The 19739-nt window shown below is 44.4% G+C and overlaps 2 protein-coding genes across 3 annotated transcripts in view; one reads left to right on the forward strand and one right to left on the reverse strand.

The window, feature by feature from the left end:
• CPEB4 (cytoplasmic polyadenylation element binding protein 4) overlaps positions 1 to 10844 on the reverse strand; it is a 185926-nt gene extending 175082 nt beyond the window's left edge. The window contains exon 1 of the mRNA XM_073355775.2: positions 10773 to 10844. The gene's annotated coding sequence lies outside the window, so the exon portion shown is untranslated. The remainder of the gene's footprint in view (positions 1 to 10772) is intronic.
• Positions 10845 to 11044: 200 nt separating this feature from the next.
• BOD1 (biorientation of chromosomes in cell division 1) lies at positions 11045 to 19113 on the forward strand. Of its 2 annotated transcripts, none has more exons than XM_073355788.2 (4): positions 11045 to 11432; positions 14163 to 14287; positions 16538 to 16732; positions 18191 to 19113. In XM_073355788.2, exons 1-4 carry the CDS (start codon positions 11073 to 11075, stop codon positions 18240 to 18242), a joined length of 732 nt encoding a protein of 243 aa, XP_073211889.1. In that variant the 5' UTR covers positions 11045 to 11072; the 3' UTR covers positions 18243 to 19113. The 2 variants fall into 2 exon arrangements, with proteins under 2 accessions (XP_073211889.1, XP_073211890.1); XM_073355789.2 differs by having other exon boundaries at positions 11049 to 11432; positions 16538 to 16737.
• The last annotated feature ends 626 nt before the right edge of the window (positions 19114 to 19739 follow it).

The following is a 19739-nucleotide window of genomic DNA, read 5'->3' on the forward strand; positions in this document are numbered from 1 at the left end:
TCCAGATTTCTCTGTCTAATCATTGGCAAGGATAAAGCTATTAGAAACTAAACTCAATAACTGGCTTTTTAATTTCATGGCCAAAGGTTGTCAGGACAGTGAAGAGAAATCTGCCAACTATTTCCCTTCCATACAAATCTAGGCTCTTTTATCATTGACATGGGGAGCTGTGGGGCAAACCCAGGAGGGTTCATTTTCCTCTCTGCCCCCTCCCCGCCCCAATCCTTAGTGAGAAAGTTTCCCCCAGAGAATTCTGATGATCAGGGCCTTTCATTTGAAATAATTCTTTATTAAAATAAACACACCATCCCCTGAAGAAATATAATAGCCGAGCATGCAGAGACTGCTCCTGCCTCTGGGATCTGATTAGAGGAGGTAACCCAGGAAAGAGCAAAAGTGATGCAAAAGGAAATCCTACCCAACCCTGCATACAGAGGGAGGGGACTCTCTCTTCCTCCTCTCATTGTCATGGGTGTCTTTGCTAAAGAAAAGCTGCAGTGATGACTTTTATTACCATAGAGAGCTCAAATTTGCTGAGTAAATGGATATAAGCATTGAAGCAGTATTAACTCAGGTTCTGTGCCTGCAAGCATCTCACTGAGAGGGTGTTTAAGGCAGAAGTTGCTTAGCCAGTGATAGCTTGGCTCTTAGTGACAGGGAAAGGAAAGGACAATAATTCACACCCTAGAGTCCCCGGGGGGATGGGAGACAGGACCTCTTACCCCCACCCCCAGGCCCAAACCCTTCTGTTCTGAGGAGACATCTTTTTAAAAAACAAAAACAAACAAAAAAAAATGAACAGCAATGGACTCTTCTTTGCATGTAGTTGTAGTGGAGAGTAGCCTTTTCCTATTACATGAGAATTTTCTTTGAAAGAAATGCTAGTTAACAGCTGTTGTGTCTGGCTAAGCTCCTCGATGGGGAGAAGGGTTGAAAGGGCAGGAAACCTGAAAGAAGGTGGTGATGCTGTAAATTAACAGATAAAAAAAAAGGCAGGAAGTACGAACCTAGAATGGGTGGTGCTTAAGACCCCCAAGGGTGGGCAGGAGTGATGACTGAGTACCACAGTGCCTTCCACTGGGTGATACAAAACAGGTTTCATGGTGACTACCACAGGGGCTGATACAGGGAACTGGAGTGAGTGGGTTTCTGCTTACAAACATTAGACTAAAAGCAGTGACTTCTTTGCTACTTTACTCTATATTTTCAGGTGATTTTCTAAGCATAACTTTTTGCTCATTTGCTTGCCCTGAAATAACCTTTTTTCCTGACTGATAATCCCATCCCCAGGCTGATTATCATAGGACCTGAGTATGAACAGCAGCAATATAGAAGGTTATATATATATGTATATATAAAATGCTCTCTTTTCCAACTTTCCTGACTGAGATGAACTGGACAAAATATGAATATGGTTCCTTCTGGGGCATGAATGCATGAGGGACAGAGTTCACAATGCTGGGGGCCTTCTGCAGCATGAGCCTGATAGAAGAAGTGAGGAATTCTCCTCATGGGGGCCTACATTGTTTTATATAAACCTATGCCAGGGGTTGTTCACCGCAACTTAACGTGTCTGCCTATGTGCTATGGCAATGGAGAATGTGTCCAGCTAGATTTGATAAAACTCTTTATAGCTGAAAGCTCTTTTTATAGTGCCTTTCAGCTACAGATCTGTTAGTTAATTAAGCTCCATAAGACCTCAGTGAAGCAGGTATTATTACTGTACCCATTTTACAGATGAAGTTTTCGAGGTACAGAGAAGCTGGATGGCTTGACTAGGATCACACAGCAAGTCAATCACAGACTCAGGACGACAACCCAAGACTCCTAGTCTGTTGAGCTAACCACTAGGATGCACTCCTTCCTCACAGCTCATTGCTGTTCTGCAATACTAAACATCACTTTATTGTCCCATATTTAGACATAAGCCACAGCATCCAGCACCACACGTCTACAAATAACAAACCTGTTTGTGTAGCCCAGTGCTGATGCTGTAACAGTTCCTGGGGTACCCAGGACCATGAGTCACCCCATTACCAGCCTGTCAGCCACTCAAGCACTCTCCTCGAGGCTACGCCAGCCCTCTCTTTACCTGGCAAATTAACAAAAGGTGCACCTCAGTCCCCTTGAAGCATTTCCCTGTGATATCTAGGCCCTTACGCTGGCTACTCACAGAAATCCCAGATCCTCTGTTCCCAAAGGAACAGGGGACCCCAGTTTTACCTTAAATCGCCATTCCATCACTTTTGATCACTTATAATGAAACACAATATGGTTTATTTAAGAAAAAAGAGAGAGACTCCACTAGAAACAAGAGAGTGATGGTGTAGCGGGGTGGTCACCCCACTCCGGCCCTGAAGAGGTTAAAAGCAGCCCTGGAGAGCGCTGTGGCTGGGAACAGCTAGGCTGATTGGGGGAAGAAGCCACAGCTGTGGCCAAGCCCCAATCAGGCCACAGCTGGCCCTTATAGGAGGGCTGTGGGACAGAAGCTGAAGGAGTCTCAATCTAGCCCTGGAGTAGGAAGGGCTAGCTGCCTGAGAGTGAGGTATCTTAAGCAAAGGGAGCTGGAGATCTCCAGCCTGGTAAACCCCCAGCCTGCAGGCCTTGGTAAAGACCCAAAAGGTACTGGGGCTGCAGAGGGGCAGCCTGAGGATAGGCAGAGAAAGCTGGTCCAACCTCCTTGCCAATGATGAGTGGCCATTCCACTGCAGTCAGCCCCAGTGAGTGGGGCTAGATGATGACTGGCAGTAGCCACTGAGGCAAGGTGGGTTTAGAGGGTTGGGGGTTCCCCTGGGAGGAGAGACCCAGAGCGTGAGGGTACTGCTGGGGCAGAGCCCCGAAGTTAAAGGGCACTGGGGTCCAGGAGGGACACAGGGGCCAGCAGCAGGCGAGACACCGGCCTGCAGAGGGCGCTCTGGGCTAGAAAGAGCTAATTTCCGAGATGACCAGCAGGAGGCGCCGCACCGGTGAAGTGTCGCCTTGCTACAGATGGAAACAAACAGCTGCAATATAAAACAAAGTCATAAAATGCAAACTCAGATCAACACTTCTTAATAGTTACCTCTCCTATCTAACAAGTAGTCCCCGCAACCCCCCCAAGTTCAGTCCATTGCAAAGCTGGCTGATTCCCCAGAAATCAGCCAGGATCCAATCTTTCATGAAACACCCATACTCAACGTATCAGCTGGAAGCAAAAGAGGAGGAGAAAGATCTGAGTGTATTGGTTGATCACAGGATGACTATAAGCTGTCAATGTGATGCGGCCGTGAAAAGACTAATATAGTCCTAGGATGCATCAGGCAAGGTAATTCCAACAGAGATAGGGAAGTGTTATTGCCATTATACAAGACACTGGTGAGACCTCATCTTGAATACTGTGTGCAATTCTGGTTTCCCATGTTTAAGAAAGATGAATTCAAACTGGAACAAGTGCAGAAGAGGGCTGCTAGGATGATCAGTGGAATGGAAAACCTACCTTATGAGAGAGACTCAAAGAGCTTGGCTTATTTAGCCTAATCAAACAAAGGCTGAGGGGAGATATGATTGCTGTCTATAAATAGTTCAGAGGAACAAATACCAGGGAACGAGAGGAGTTATTTAGTTAGGTGCCAATGCTTACACAAGAACAAATGATTATAAACTGGCCATCAACAAGTTTAGGCTTGAAAATTAGAGGAAGGTTTCTAACCATCAGAGGAGTGAAGTTCTGGAATAGCCTTCCAAGGGGAGCTGTGGGGGCAAAAAACCTAACTGACTTTAAGACTGAACTTGGTAAGTTTATGGAGGGGATAGTATAATGAAACCGTCTACAATTGCATATAGCCGATCTGTGACTGCTAGTAGCAAATATTCCCAGTGGCCGGTGATGGGACACAAGATGGGAAGGGCTCTGAGTTACTACAGAGAATCATTTCCCAGAATCTGGCTGTTAGGTCTTGCCAAAATGCTCAGGGTCCAACTGACTGTCATATTTGAAGTCATAAAGGAATTTTCCCCCAGATTAGATTGGCAGAGACCCTGGGGTTTTTTCACCTTCCTCTGCAGCATGGCATGGCTCACTTGGAGCTTTAAACTAGTGTAAATGGTGGATTCTCTGTAACTTGAAGTCTTTAAATCATGATTTGAGGACTTCAGTAACTCAGCCAGAGGTTAGGGGTCTATTACAGGAGTGGGTGGGCAAGATTCTATGGCCTTCAGTGTGCAGGAGGACAGACTAGATGCTCATGATGGTACCTTCTGGCCTTAAAGTCTATGAATCTATGTCTCCTCTATGAATGGATGCACCTTTGGGTCTTTCCCCACCCTGTGATATACCAAATCAGTCGTTTGTCCTTATTCACAGACAGAGTGATTGATCCCCCATCTGTTATAATGTTCCCTTTTTACCTCCAAGTTGTTTTGATTGTTTACATTTGTCTTTGACAGTTTTCCATTGACCGTTTAGAGCTGAGGCAAAGGTAGACAACTGAGCTTTGCATCACCAGCTAACCAAAAAGGAGTGACAACTGCTTCCTGCTTGAATGGGCCATCACCAAGACACATAATTCCCCGGTGATTAACTTTTCCTCCAAGTCCATAAGGCATAATTTTCAATATAGTTACATTATTCCTTAAATATTACCCATACACACATCTCACAATGATTATAAATTACAAGCTTTCAGCAGAAGCCTCACATGCTACCCTTTATGGATCAATACCATGGAAGTAGTGTATTAGGTGTAGTGAGTTTGTCAGGTCCGAGACAGGAGTTGCTTGTAAAGAACAGTGAACCCTTTGCCAATTGGCACCAATGGACCTCTGTGTCATACAGCCCTTCACTAACGAGCTAGCATCTGCACTGCTTGCCCATACCCGTGCCATTAGCAGGTCAGCTCTACACATAGTATCCTGATGAGGGAAGTGAGAGGACTTTTAGCATGGGCAAAAAACTGCAGTGGGAGATGTCCCAGGGGCCTGTTCTCTTGTCAGATGGGCACAATGGCCTCCCACAGCCTTTTGAGTCATTTGTTAATCTGGAAGAATTTTCACCTGTGACAATCCCAAGTAAATCCCAGACTAGACTCCCCTGCCCTGCTCAATGGACCCTTGTTGCTGCTCTACCCTCACCTTCAGGGACTGGTCTCAGGTGCTGACTCACAGCACCCCAGCCAGGAGCACAGATCGGGCCCTCCCCAGGGCAGAAAGGAGCTGTGGGTTCCTACAAAAGATTGCCTTTCACTGAGTTCCCTGCCTGATGCTGCCTAAGTGGCCACGTTTTATGCAGGCTCAGAGATGTCCCTCTGGCTTCCTTTGCTTGTTCACTACTGATGTTAATCGATTAATAACATCGCTGCCTCACAGCATGACGGGTGACGACAGGATGTACTGCTCCCACTGGCAACTTGTTGCAAGCAAAATCAGAAAGCTTCGGTTTGCTTAGTGGAAACTCCATCCCCAAATAACCGAGCACATCACTGTGGTGCCCTCTAGTGAGACCATCATTATTGTCTTACATTTAGTCTAAGCAACGCCATCCATCTCAAGGGACCCAGGAAAGCCATTTACATTGCTCCTCAGCCCTGACCAGGCCCCCTTGGATCCATGACTCTCTTTCACTCACACAAGGACTGTGGGTGTTCCTGCTGCCTGGGTCCAGCAGTACCCTCACAGAGTGGCCTGTGCTCAGGAAACACCTGGGTTGGACAGGAGCTGTTAGGAACCCCCGTCCCCAAAACTTAGTTGGGTGAGGGGAAATTTGAGGAAGTCAAAGGGCTCTTCCTCCCTTTCAATCACCGCCCATTATCTAGTTCAACCAGATCCTTTCTTGGCTGACAGTTCAGGGAGACCCCACTTCAGGAATGCTGGGGAGATGCTGCCCTGCCACACAGTCATTCCTCCATCCTCCATTATAATGTGTGGCAGCTGAGGGGGCAAGGCGAGTCTCAAACTCCAGGCAGAACTGGGTGGCTGCAGAGAAATGCAGCAGTCCCTAAGAACGAGGCCTCCCACCTCAGGATGCCATGAGTGTTCTGTTGGAGCAGAGCCCAGCCAGGCCACAGAGCTGTGCCTGGAGTCAACTCCCACTGCGTGAGGGACTCAGAATTTGTCCCATATACAGAGATCATTTCAACAACCCAACAATCAGTCAATTCTTGGAAGGAATATTGTTTAACAACACTCAGTAACACTACTCGGTAGTGTGGGACAGGGAGTGAAAAAGAACATTTTAACCAAATGAAAATATAGGGAGAATTTAGGAAGGCCGAATGCAAGTTCCCCAAACTGAAATTTGTCCAGGAGTCGGACCCCAAGATTCACATCTCATTCCCTACCCTTTTTGGAAAGAACATCATGGTTTCCTTAAATGATCATGAGTGGCAATAACCTGGGTTCTTCCTGACCTGAGAGATGATACCTCTAAGGGCAAAGAACCTTTTAGAAGCGGGAGGAGTGAACTTCTCCATGCACCAGCCTGGCTGGATAACGTACAACACTGAGATCATGTGGTCTGAAATCAACCCCAGCAGTGAAGTGAAAAAATTATTGGAGGAAACAAGCCAAAGAAAAACCACGCATATTCCAGAACACAGAACTAAAGTCACATACGCACACCCATATATGCATGTGTCCAAACGAACATATAATGCAGGTATGGCGATACTCATTGCTAGAAATAGGCAGTCTTTTGATACCGAACAACAAAGTATGCTTTATTACTGCCGTATGTAGTGAACATATGTAGTGGTGTGTATATAGTGCATTGCCTTACGGTTGGTATAACCTTAACCTATGCCTGTGGAAATCACTGCGGCAGGATATTATGGCAAACAGCTTAGTAACTTTTTAAAAGGAGGCTGATATGTTTATATGAATAAGGATAGTGCCTGCAGTTGTAGGAGTTGGAACAAAACTACAAGGGATCTCAAACCTCCTGCTTCAAAGCACAAGCTGATCGCTAGTGGCAGTGGAAAGTAGATTGTTAGTGGTCGTCAGGAAGAAATGTCACCCCATGGGATAATTTTGCATGATTAAATGCAGGGGGGGAGTTTTACACCTCAGTTTGAAACACCCAGCATTGGCCAATGTCAGAGACAAGATACCAGATTAGAGGGATCGATTTTCTGCTCAGGTAGGACAGTTCTCATGTGTCACAGATTCCCAGCTTGTAATACAGAATATTGTATACTATGCAATATGCTGCAATGCACACTCTTTCCAATGTACATCTCGCTGCCTATATATGCTGGCTTTTTTTCCCTCCTCCTAGCTGCCAGATGGCGTGGGACAGTTTATGCTGCTTCTCAGAGCTGCTGAATTTTAATCAGATGAAAAGGACAATGCATTGCATGCAGAATTTTGCCCCCCCTTTCAACACCTGCTGCAACACACAGAAAGACCTGGATGCGGGGCTACTCCCTTACATTGTACTTGGGGTGAGGGCATCATTGTAAGAATCATACTCATCTCGCCATCCCATTTTTGAGATAGGAATATACTAAGTCAAATTCATCCATAATGTAACTATAGAAGTCAAAGGAGTTAAAACAGAGATGAATATGCCTCCCCCTGAAATTGCTCCCTTATTTTGCTGTAGCTTTAGGAAAGAACTGACATGAAAGAGACACACTGGAGAGATATGTTCTCTTTTGGGGTACATGTGTGGAGGGGGATTGATTCACAGCCACCTTCCTTTAAGTCTTTTTGGTAGCAGAAGTCCTGACCAGGTTCAGGAGAGACAATGGTTCAACAGTCATGTCAACTGAGATATGCTAGTCACCAAGTTTGGTGCGCTGGCAGTAAAGCAGAATTTAGGCTGGTCAGACAATCAAGTAGTCAGATTCACTGTGCATGTGTATGTCCTGTATGTTAATGCAGGGCTGACTTGGAACCAGACCGTTTGTGATCCAGAGGTAACAGGCTGTAGGTAACTCTTTACATATCTTGAATACAACATGGCCAAGCAACAGGATGAATAAATCATCCTGAAAGACAGCACAGCATGACTCAGAAAAATATTGGTAGACAGACAGGTATGATAAATGCTGGTGGTGGTTCCAGTTCCCAGCAGACAAGTGTCTACATCAGCCCTTGTTTACACTCTCAGCAGAGAAGCCATAAGAATGAATGGCCCACTGAACTTCCTCTTGCCACTAGAGGTAAGTGAACCAAATTCTGCAGTTATTTATACTAATGTTAATTAGGGCTGTCAATTAATCACAGTTAACTCATGCGATTAACTAAAAAAATGAACTGCAATTTAAAAAATTAATCATGATTAATTGCACTGGTAAACAATAGAATACCAATTGAAATGTATTAAATTTTTTGGATGTTTTCTCCATTTTCAAATATAGTGTACAGTGGTCATTTTACATTATTATTTTTGATTACAAATATTTGCACTGTAAAAATGATAAAAGAAATAGTATTTTTCAATTAATCTCATACAGGTACTATAGTGTAATGTCTTTATTGTGAAAGTGTAACTTACAAACATAGATTTTTTTTGGTAACATAACTGCACTCAAAAACAAAACAATGTAAAACTTTACAGCCTTCAAGTCCACTCAGTCCTACTTCCTGTTCAGCCAATCGCTAAGACAAACTTGTTTACATTTACGGGAGATACTGCTGACTGCTTATTTACAATGTCACCTGAAAGTGAGAACAGGCAGTCACATGGCGCTGTTGTAGACGGTGTTGTGAGGTATTTACATGCCAGATATGCTAAACATTCATATGCCCAACATGCTTCCATGCTGATAATACTCATTTAAAAAAAAAACAGTGTTCATTAAATTTGTGACTCAGCTCCTTGGGGGAGAATTGTATGTCCCCTGTTCTGTTTTACCCACATTCTGCCATACATTTCATGTTATAACAGTCTCAGATGATGACCCAGCATATGTTCATTTTAAGAACACTTTCACAGCATATTTGACAAAACACAAAGAAGGTACCATTGTGAGATTTCTAAGGATAGATACAGCACTCAACCCAAGGTTTAAGAATCTGAAGTGCTTTCCAAAATCTGAGAAGGACGAGGTGTGGAGCATGCTTTCAGATGTCTTAAAAGAGCAACACTCAGATGCGGAAACTACAGAACCCAAACCACCAAAAAAGAAAATCAATCTTCCACTGGTGGCATCTGACTCAGATGACCATGCGTCAGTCCACTCTGCTTTGGATCGTTATCAAGCAGAACCCGTCATCAGCATGGAAGCATGTCCTCTGGAATGGTGGTTTAAGCATGAAGGGACATATGAATCTTTAGCGCATCTGGCACGTAAATATCGTGTGATGCCGACTACAACAGTGCCATGCAAAAGTCTGTTCTCACTTTCAGGTGACATTGTAAACAAGAAGCGGGCAGCATTATCTCCCGCAAATTGTAATGAAACTTATTTGTCTGAGCAATTGGCTGAAGTAGGACCGAGTAGACTTGTAGACCCTAAAGTTTTACATTGTTTTATTTTTGAATGCAGTTATTTTTTGTACATAATTCTACATTTGTAAGTTCAACTTTCATTACAAAGAGATTGTACTACAGTAATTTTATTAGATGTTGATTGAAATATACTATTTGTTTTTTTACAGTGCAAATATTTGTAATCAAAAATAAAGTGAACATTGTACACTTTGTATTCTGTGTTGTAATTGAAATGAATATATTTGAAAAGGTAGAAAACATCCAAAAATACTTAAATAAATGATATTCTATTATTGTTTAACGGTGCGATTAATCACGATTGTTTTTTAATTGCATGATTAATTGTGATTAATTTTTTTAATCGCTTGACAGCCCTAATGTAAATCCAGAGTAACTCCATTAAAGTTAATAAATGTACTCTGGATTTACATTAGTGTTCCTCAGAACAGAATTTTCCCCTAAAACTAAACCTACAAAAATAGTTCTGATTATTAGGGCTACACCTTAAATGCAGGAACTATTAGATCTTGATGTAGATGGTAGCACTGACTACAGCACTTAGTGATGGGGTAGTCTTCCGCTATTAGAGAGACATATAGGAGGAAAACAGACTGTGTTATTGCTGTTACAAGGCAGGGGATTACCTCTTTGAGTCACTGAGGAGCGTACTAAAATAAATGACAAATCAGCAGGTGTCTTCAGCGAATTCTGGGACGCTGTCCGGAAACAGAGAACCTTGATGGACATCCAGGGATCAAAGGGTCTGCATGTTCCATTTAAGGACAGCGAAACAATAAGAAAAATATTCTTTATCCCAAATATTTTAATGCACGATCAACAATAATCTCAACACTACAACCCTGCGGCCCTCTAGTCAACTTTCCTGCCGTTCAACCGAGGGCGATTGCCAAGGGCACAGCCTCCCCCGGTGGCCACATACGTGTAGTACACGCCATCCTAGTCCCCTGGGGGGGCTGTCCCGGGCGGCGACCTGTAAAGTTTCCGGTGCTGCTAGCGATCAGCCTGATTCACCACCACTCCGACTGCGTCGGGCACATGGCACGGGGGCCACCGGGGCTTGCGGTCCCGCAGCTCGGTAACATCTGCCAGGACAACGCGCTTTCGGGACGGGCGCCGCACCAGCTTCCCCCGAAGCCGGCAGAGGCGCGACTGACCCGGCGGCACAGTGGGAGGAAGGGTGCCCTCGTGACTGCGGCACCGGGCTCGCCGCCCTGCTCCGTCACGGTCCCCCCCCGCCGGGGCAAGCCGGGGCAAGCCGGGGCTCGCCTCACGGGGCTCTGAGGGAGCTACACGAGTGAGCGGCGCGCGGGCGCTGCCGGGGCAGGGGCCGTATAAATACCTGAGCCGGGTCTCCGGGAGCAGAACTCAGGCAGCTCCGCTGAGCTGAGCCCGGCCCGCGCACGCGCACGCGGCCCTTCCCCTCCCCCACGGGCGCAGGCAAGGGCCGGGAGCCGCCGAACCCTCCGCGCACATGGAGGCACAAAAACGACAATTCCCAGAATGCAACGCCCAGCCTGCCGCGCCCCACGGCCTTCCGGGCTGGCGCCGCGGAGCACGCTGGGAGTCGTAGTTTCTTTACGCGGAGCAATGGCTCACGTCCTATAAGAGGCGTGCCGAGTGAAGGACTTCCTTTCCCATAATGCAGCGGAACGGATCTACGCAGAATGTGGCGCGCCGTCGGCGACGGCAGCGGTGCCGGTGGCACCGGGTGGGCTGGGAGCAGCGGCTGCGGGGTCCTGGCTGCGCCGGGTACCAGGTGTGGGGCATGTCGGAGAGCGGCGGTGCCGGCGGCGCTGCCCCAGGCGGGGGAGGCGGCGGCGGCCCTGGAGCTGGGGGCGCGGCGGGGCCCGGGGGCGCGGCTGCGGGGCCCGGCGCCACCGACCCGGCCTCGCTGCCCCCCGGGGACGCGCAGCTCATCGCGCTCATCGTGGAGCAACTCAAGAGCCGCGGCCTCTTCGACGGCTTCCGCCGGGACTGCCTGGCCGACGTGGACACCAAGGTACCGCTGCAGGGGCCCGGCCCCACCAGCGCATCCCCCGGCTACTTGCCCGGGGAGTGGTCTTCCGACGGGGATACATGGGCATTGGGCCTGGTTCCCCCCTGGACCGCCTGGCCGACGGGGGCACCCGGGCCACGCTTCTCAGCCGGGTACCCTCCTGCTTCTCGGAACCTAGTCACCTGGGCGCCCTCTGGCCCTTGCTCAGGCTCCAGCGGCTCTGCTGGGACTGCCTTGCTAACATGGGCAACAGGATGATAAGGACTTCTCCCCACCCACGACCCCTACTTGCAGTCGCTACTTGATTGCTTGGCTGACATGGGTATGAGGCTCTGGGTATCTCCTCACCTTCCTCTTTCAAACAGCAATCCCCAAGTTCTGGTCTCTTGTCTGACCACCGTCCGCTGGTTTCCAGACTCTATCCTGAAAGGGGTTCTGCTTCAGCCACCCACTTCATTGTATGCTCTAGCTTTATTTTGGGGAGCCTAGATCTGTCTCAAACCTGGTTTCCCTTTGTGGGGAGCAGGGCACATGCATGGCCCTAGCCCAGGGCACAGGCCTGCCTTGCCTTAAGATTTTGTGGGCATTCTCATGTCTTGGTTCTGCAGATGTGGTCCTCTGGGCCCCAGCTGCTCCAGCCAAGAAGAGTGACCCAAACTATAAATATATGAGTGGTTCATGGAGTCTAGAAGATGATACAGAGAAGAATATGGGGCTTTTCAGTCTTCCATTTTTGTATCATTGTCTATCCTGTGAGGGCACAAGGTTTCCCCCTCTTGTGTTCTTTTTCTGACTCCTGCATATGCCCTTCCAATTTCTGTGTCCAGGGTCTTCCTGAAAGACCATGGAAAGCACTATTGGTAATTCAGTAAAAGTCACTATTCCCTAAGTCCTTTCTGACTGTGGTGCAGAAGTAGGGGACACCAAAGCTACAGGGTTTGCCTTCACTTGGATGAAACACAGAACTGCCACTGGTCAGGACTTCTGTCAGTCGAAGTCCTCTTGCGGGAGTTGGGTGCAATCCCCACTGTCTTATCACCCTCACAGGGTGATTGGTAACTTTCTGCCTTCCTAAGCTTTGCCTGAGGCTTCAGCAGAATGTGGGCTTCCCTTCCTGTCCTAAATCATTGCAGCATTTCTAAATAACTGTCTTGTTCCAGCCTATAGGCACCTGAACTTTGCCAGTGGGGGAAGTGACTCCCGTGTGTGCATAGCTTGTAAAGTATTCAGGATTTTTTAACGAAGTGCTACTTAAAATGAAAAAATATCTTTAAACTTTTGTAACCAACTATCTGCTTTTGCAGTGATGTCACTTGTTTGTTTTGACAATTGCTACTATTCTTGCTGAAATGTTAAGTTATAGCCTTCCTGACAAATGTACTCTAGAGTCATCTGCCTAAGGTATCCTATTTAAGAACACCAATCTCTTTTCTGCTTATTAAAAAATGTGTATTAGAATTCAAAGATGACAGACAGGTACAGCAACAGTGCAAGCTTTCTTAAGCCAGAAGGACCAACGTTGGAGTGGGACAGTCTTGAATAGAAGTTTTGATTTCCCACCTAATTCCACCTAGAGCATCGATATTGATAACCTATCTGCTCCTGGTGTGTCTGAAACAATCACAAGATTCTGCATTAGACCGTGGAACAGCCACTTATCTGATGAGAACAGCTTTCAGTCACAATAGACCTAAATAGAATTTGAACTGGCCTCCATAGCATATTGTCACGGGTATTGTAATTTTTGATGCTGTCTCTTGTTATGGTGATTCTGGTCTTGCTATAAGACACTTGCCACCTTTTTGCCCTCTCCTTGCACCACACTAGTAACTGGCGTTTCCCCTACACAGTAACATGACCGTGTCCTAACTTCTGAGGAACAGGAAAAGGTAGAATTACAGAGCATTTAACAAAACCGCACCTTCATCCCCCACTTTCCCAGCTCTCAAGTTCCAGTGTTAAAGTGTTACAGTAAGCACATCTTTCTTTATACTAGTGTTAATTATATTTGGTTAAAATGTCTCATAGGAATTTTATGTTGGTTGGAAATCTAACAAGAAACCTGCTTAAATATCTCTTGCATGCACAGGCAATTTGCATTCCCTTCAGCGACTTGGAAGCAGACAGTTGCAAAACACGTGTCCAGCTTTTGCAATTATAATATATTGATAGTACCATCTAGAAACTTCTCTTTGCAATCACCATTTTGTACTCTTGAGTAAAATAAACTTACTTTTGTTCAGAAAAAATACAATGAAGGAGACCTGCCCAACACCTTCAAAAGACAAGCCTAGGAGCTTAAATTCATAACTCTGCTAGACTAAAAATCATGTTCTTAACGAAGACACAGGATTTATGACTTATTACAACAATCTAATCTAGTAACTCCTCTTTTTTTGTCCTTTGACTGCAGTGGTGTTAACAGGCCACTTCACCTTGAAGGGTCCCTTATAATGTGTGTTTACTTATGGTAAACAATCTGTGCTACCTTGTATTTAGCTGTGACACGGAGTACTTTTCCCAGACCTGAAGAACTACTCTGTGTAGCTTGAAAGCTTTTGTCTCTCCTACAGAAGTTGGTCCAATAAAAGATATTACCTCACCAACCTTGTCTCTCTATAAAGGACAAAACTGTTAAATGAAATAGTAATAGACCACAAAAGATGTATTATGAAGCATTCTTGCAAGGAATTGTTTCAAGATCTTTTAGTTAAGCTGGATTTTTTTTTTAAGCCAGCCTACCAAAATCTGAGGCAGAAAGTGGACAACTTTGTATCTACCCATCTGGACAAACAGGAGTGGAACCCAACAATGAACAAAAACCAGTTACGAAATGGTCTGAGACAGAGTGTGATTCAGTAAGTAAGCAGCATTCAGTAAATTGATAGGAATGTTTTTTGATGAAAACTGTAAGAGTCCCATATCATTGCCCTAACTGGCTAAGTGCATTTGGACAACTAAGGGTTGAATTCAACCTGCTTTGTCCTCTGTGCCCTCCCAGATTTCACTATAGCAGGTGAATGCAGTTTGAGTTAACTCACATCACCGCAATGTTCCTTGAGGACAAACAGGCAGTTTCCCAGAGTAGGGTTATAGTCAACATCCGTTGAGGTGTTGAATATGCTGTTGAAGTGAAGCATTCTCTACCAAAGCGTTGCATCATACAGATAACACGATGGTTGCTAGCTAAGCTGCATATGAGGTGTGGAACCGAACTTGTGGTCTTCTGCTTCAGAAACAGGCATCTACCACTTAAGCAAAAGAAGGATCTCTTATTAGGTCTCAGAAGCTCATACTTCTGTTCTTTGCAAACCTCCAGCCACTAGTGGGCAGTAATCAAATTTAGGCTAGTCCGATTCCATCCAGGAGATGGCACTGTTGGCACAAGTAGAGAGGACATTAAAGCCACAGGGTTTTTTTTGCTTGGAGTTGGTTGGTTGTTTTTTATGCATTTAATACAAACACGTCCATGGAGTACTAGGCTTACTAACTCCTCCTGCTACTCCAGTTTACTCTGCAACTTGGGCCACTGGCAAACTTATTGAATAAACTCCAGTGTTTTCAGGGAGGCCATGTTCAGTTTTATGGAAACATGCACACACAGTTTAGAAAAAAGCTTTAACTTGTGGATTTCTCCTGAGACTCTGGTGTCTGAAACTGGTGCCTAGGTAGCACCTCAGTAAAGTGGAGGTGTGGGGTGGGGGGGAGGAGGGGTGTTGGAAATAGATAGTAGGGCAAGGGCAGAGAAGAATCAGGGAAATGGAGACAGAAGCTTTTAAGTTCAAAAAGAAAATAAACATACAGCAGTAAGTGTCTTGCATGAAGCAAAATTAGAATTTCAGTGCAAGTAGCAGGAACTACAGATGTCTACTTCACATACAAACTGTTTGGCCTAATCAGTGAGGATTGTTACTTGCCCTAATGACCCTGAGATCAGGGTAGAAGTTAACTAGATATACTGATTTTTGCGTTTCACAGTATTGCTTGAAGGGGCTTGTGTGCAAAATACAGCAACAACAACAGAGAAGTGTGGCCAACAATCAGAAACTGACAGTAATGGATTAATAGTACTAGAGTAAGACTTATTAGTCTTTTCACTAGGGTAGAATGGCATTTGTACAGTGTTACACACCAGGGAGCTTATGATTAAAATAAACTTTGCTCCCTTTTAAACACAGGTGAACTACTGGTATAGGCAATAACTACACAAGGATTAAGGGTTTAGAGTACTCAAGTTACTATGAAGGCTGCAAGAATAGGATAGAGTTGAAATGTGCAAAGATGTTTACGTGTCCCTATCCCTCATTGGATAAAAGTACACACATTCATCTAACTATATTAGACTTTATTTGATGTCCACATGACCTTAAACAGTGGATGTGGTCATGAACATTCACTCATGAACATTCACCGCCGTGTTAGTCTTGCGGCTGGTTTTCCAAATGCTAGGCAATGTCTCTGTTTCCCCTCCCCTGGTCTCTTGCAGACATGACTTAAACCCAGACTGCCCTTGTCCAACAGTCCAAGATTCTGACGCAGCTGCTGAAGCAATAAGTCACTTCAGTTACCAGCCCTCGTTTCCAAAAAAACTCCTTATGTTTTGTGCTATATGCATTTGTTTGGTTTTTTTCTTACAAAAAGTACCTGCCTAGACTGGATGTTTCAAGGAGCAGGTGATGGTAATGATATTGGGGTAAAGGCCTCTTCTCAATTTGGATTGTTAGCCCCCCCAAAAAAATCACTCTCACCTGCTCTCCTCCTCATACATTTTGTTTGCCTTGTTTGTGCCAAAGCAAGTTTTTGTTTGCTCCTCTGAACTCATTTCAGCATGAGCACTCCTGAAGTGGCTCCCATCCAGTATTTCGTTTCAGTACCTGGGAGACCAGATGTCAGTTGTGAAGACTGCAGGGGGAATAGAAAAATTGATAGGTGGAAATGTCTTGGTTTGTGTGTGGTGACTGGAACACCTCCCTCCTGAAGGAGCTACCAAGCAGCTCTCACCATATTAATGCTAATTGCAGCTGACATGAGGGCTCTGGAGAGTTCCCAATGGGAGTAGAGGGGAAGTTGCTCAGAGTAGCTCAATGACTCCTTTGTCTTTGCCCAAGGTCAGGGATGCTGGAAGCTGGAGTGGACAGAATTATTTCTCAGGTGGTGGATCCAAAACTAAACCACATCTTCAGGCCGCAGATAGAGAAAGCGATTCATGAGTTCCTGGCTGCGCAAAAGAAAGAGGAAACTGTGCCAGCTCTTCCACCAGAGCCTGAGAATCAGGATCCTCCTGCTCCATCCCAAGATGCCTCGTAAGGTCTTGTATCATTGCACCTTCCCACTCACTCCTAGTTAGCAAACCGTAGTTTGTATAGCATTAAATAGGGAACAAACTACACTGGCCAGCGGGCCAGGACCCTGATATTCTGTCCTGGTTTGGTATCAAAAACACTACTAGAAGAAAGAACTAGACAGTTCTGTAATCCTACAGTTTACAAACCTTAAGTCAGAAATGCAGACCTTGTACCACTGGAAAACTGGTTGTGGTATTCTACCTGGCTAAAGGTTTTCTTTCTGATCATCAGCTTTTTGCTAAAACATCTAGCAGCTATACTAAGTGGCTGCTGAAAGCATAACCGAATCGGAGATAAGGATGATGCAATATGATTATCTAGGACTAGGGAGGAACACTCTGGCCAGCAGCTATGCTTTCAGGGCTGGTTTTGGAACAATGATCTAAAAGGACTTTGGTCCTTTAAAAGCAGGTTGTGAGAACTGCAAAAATTGAATTGAGTGAATAAATTTCCAGTGGATTAAAAAGTAAGAAATGCTGAAATACAAGCAAAAATTGAGCTAAGGACAAATATGCAGATTGGTTTCTTCAGTGGAACTTAAGTTTGAGTTTGTTTCTCTAACAGTTTGCTAGTACTAGAAAAAGATTGATGCAGAGGTTAGTGTCCTCTGAAGTGAATAACGGCTTCTTCAAAACTTGACAGCATGGACTGATTTACAGCTGAACAACTTATATTTTTCCAGCTAGAAACTGAGGAAGTTCTGTGTTGGATATGAGTTTGCTCTGGCTTTAGGGATTAAAATAAACCTTTCAAGTGATGCTCTTCATAGGGCTATTTTAAAAAAAAAAAAAAATACTTTTGCATCTTAACACACACAACTGTTTACCCTATCTCTGTCAAAGAACTTGCCTTTTAACATGTCTGAATTGACTGTTCAGGTCCTCTGAAAGCTCCCATTATAGGTGGCTGAGGTACTTTTCTGGAGCAAAATGTTTCAATCTGAAACTTGGAGTGTAGGGAAATTCATAGTGGCATTATGCAGAAGGAAATTAAAATGCTTTCTAATTGCTCTCTGCTAATGCTTTTCAAAGGGAAAAATTATCTTGGTCCTACAGTAAATGTTATATTCATAAGGGCCAACAAATAACATGACCTACTGTATCCATCATTAATCCATTCTTTTGTTGAATGCTGGTGGCAGTAGCTTCCCAGATAGCAGCAGAATTTAGAGAAATTGACCAATCTGAATTAAAGTTGTGACACACAAGCTTAACTTCCACTGTCCAGCTTGCGTTAGCTCAGTTGTATGTAGTATGCTGCCTCACCAATGTCCTACTTCACCCTGTCGTATTTCTGGCTTAATGTGAATTTACAAATCTTGAACTCTCCAAGTGCTGCTGTTTAACTTGATAAGACTTTTTATTCAACTACATTTACTCTGAAAGATAGAATCCTGTAAACTTTTTTCTTTTACAGTGTGTTCCTGGTACTAAAAACAGCTGCAGTTGCAAAATACAAGTTTGGTTAGATTGGGAATGGACTATTTATTCCATTTGACACGAGACTACAGTCTGCTAATGAAGATTGATCATGATACCAGAACTGAGGAGAGCATTAGTAAAATTCACATGCACCCAGAGTGCCTAATGTGGATAGGCTCATCATGAAGCTTGTTTTGCTATTGATAGAAATCCAGAAAGAATCATGTGTCCTTGCTGATCATGCATTGGGGGTGGAGGGGATCAAATATCTCTTGCATGGAGGAGCTAAGAAAGGGTTTGGATGTGATACTAGTATGACTTGTTAAGGTTAGGAGAAGGAAGAAGAAAAGTATGTAAGATGTTTATGAGCCTCTGAACGTAGTTTTTTGCATAGTTCCTGGAAGGCAGCTATCATGAGATTTATTTTAAAAAGTTTGATTTGGATCAGAGGAGAAATGGTCAATAAGTTTTATAGCTTCATGCTTGTTTACTGCATAAAGAATTATTCAGCATTGGATGCCAAATTGAATTTGTTGCTATATCAGTGCCTGTCTTGAAAAGAGGATGTTCTGGATTAAAACAACTGGAAAGAACTCTTCAGTGTCAGTTATCCAGAGATACTTAGAGACCAATTTCTAGTAGATTTCTGGAAACTAGTGTTTAAATTTAGCTATGTGAATAATATCTGACTTAGTCATAGCTCTTATTTCCCAGGGAGACTTCGGAAGCAGGGACTATGAGTGGGTGAAGAATCTGACACTTGTGTTTTAACTTGAAGGAGTTCTCACCCACAATATTGTTCAGGTTTTCATGCTTAAAGGCAGAAGGTCTCTGGGAAGGCCATCAAGTCAGGAATGTGATCAAGTATTCTGCTAGCACATGTCTTGATCTTTTATAATAAAAAGTTGAAAAAGCCTATTTTGGTGATTTCATATTTTTTTTAGGAATCTGCTCAGAGAAGATTAAAGATTGTATCAGAAATCAGTCATTACCCCTAAACCATGCTCTAACCATTATACTACACTTCTAACTAATCATTTCTCCTATTTACAACATAACATTCCAGAATCTACCATGAACTGGGATACACTGAAGGAGATCTTGATTTGAGTTATTCCTTTCCTTACTGTAAAACACCACTTACAAATCGCTGGGAGAAACCTGAGTTTTCTTTAATATCCTTTTCTGTGCTTCACTGTGAGGGCTTCTGAAGATAAAATTCACCAGAAGAATCAAACTAGTGCTGTTGGCAACCTCTGTAAAAATGCATCTTGAATAAATGTGAAATAGGGGCCTTTCGTTTTCTGAACAACATGGTCATGTTTGAGAGGAAAAAATGCCTGTGAATGTAACTGTAGAAGACTTCAGTGTCCAAATTATTCAGAGTGGATGCGCTTCATACATCTCATGTAACTGAGAGGCTCTATATGCCATTGTATTACACAGAGAACACAACCAGTTCAGTGTCCTATCCAAAATGGAAACTTAAACTCAGTTGGGGTGAAAAAGGAAATTGGTGCTCAAGCCTAAACTTTGCAAATCCT

This window comes from Lepidochelys kempii, chromosome 8, assembly GCF_965140285.1.
Source record: "Lepidochelys kempii isolate rLepKem1 chromosome 8, rLepKem1.hap1, whole genome shotgun sequence".
In the NCBI taxonomy this organism is placed as follows: Eukaryota; Metazoa; Chordata; order Testudines; family Cheloniidae; genus Lepidochelys; species Lepidochelys kempii.

What these genes read in the sequence shown, in the direction of transcription:
- BOD1 (XM_073355788.2), top strand. Translation starts at nt 11,073, where the DNA reads ATGCAGCGGAACGGATCTACGCAGAATGTGGCGCGCCGTCGGCGACGG. An exon ending in CTGAGACAGAGTGTGATTCA is followed by an intron (nt 14,288 to 16,537) that starts GTAAGTAAGCAG and finishes TCTTTGCCCAAG; the next exon opens with GTCAGGGATGCTGGAAGCTG. An exon ending in GCTCCATCCCAAGATGCCTC is followed by an intron (nt 16,733 to 18,190) that starts GTAAGGTCTTGT and finishes TTTCTTTTACAG; the next exon opens with TGTGTTCCTGGTACTAAAAA.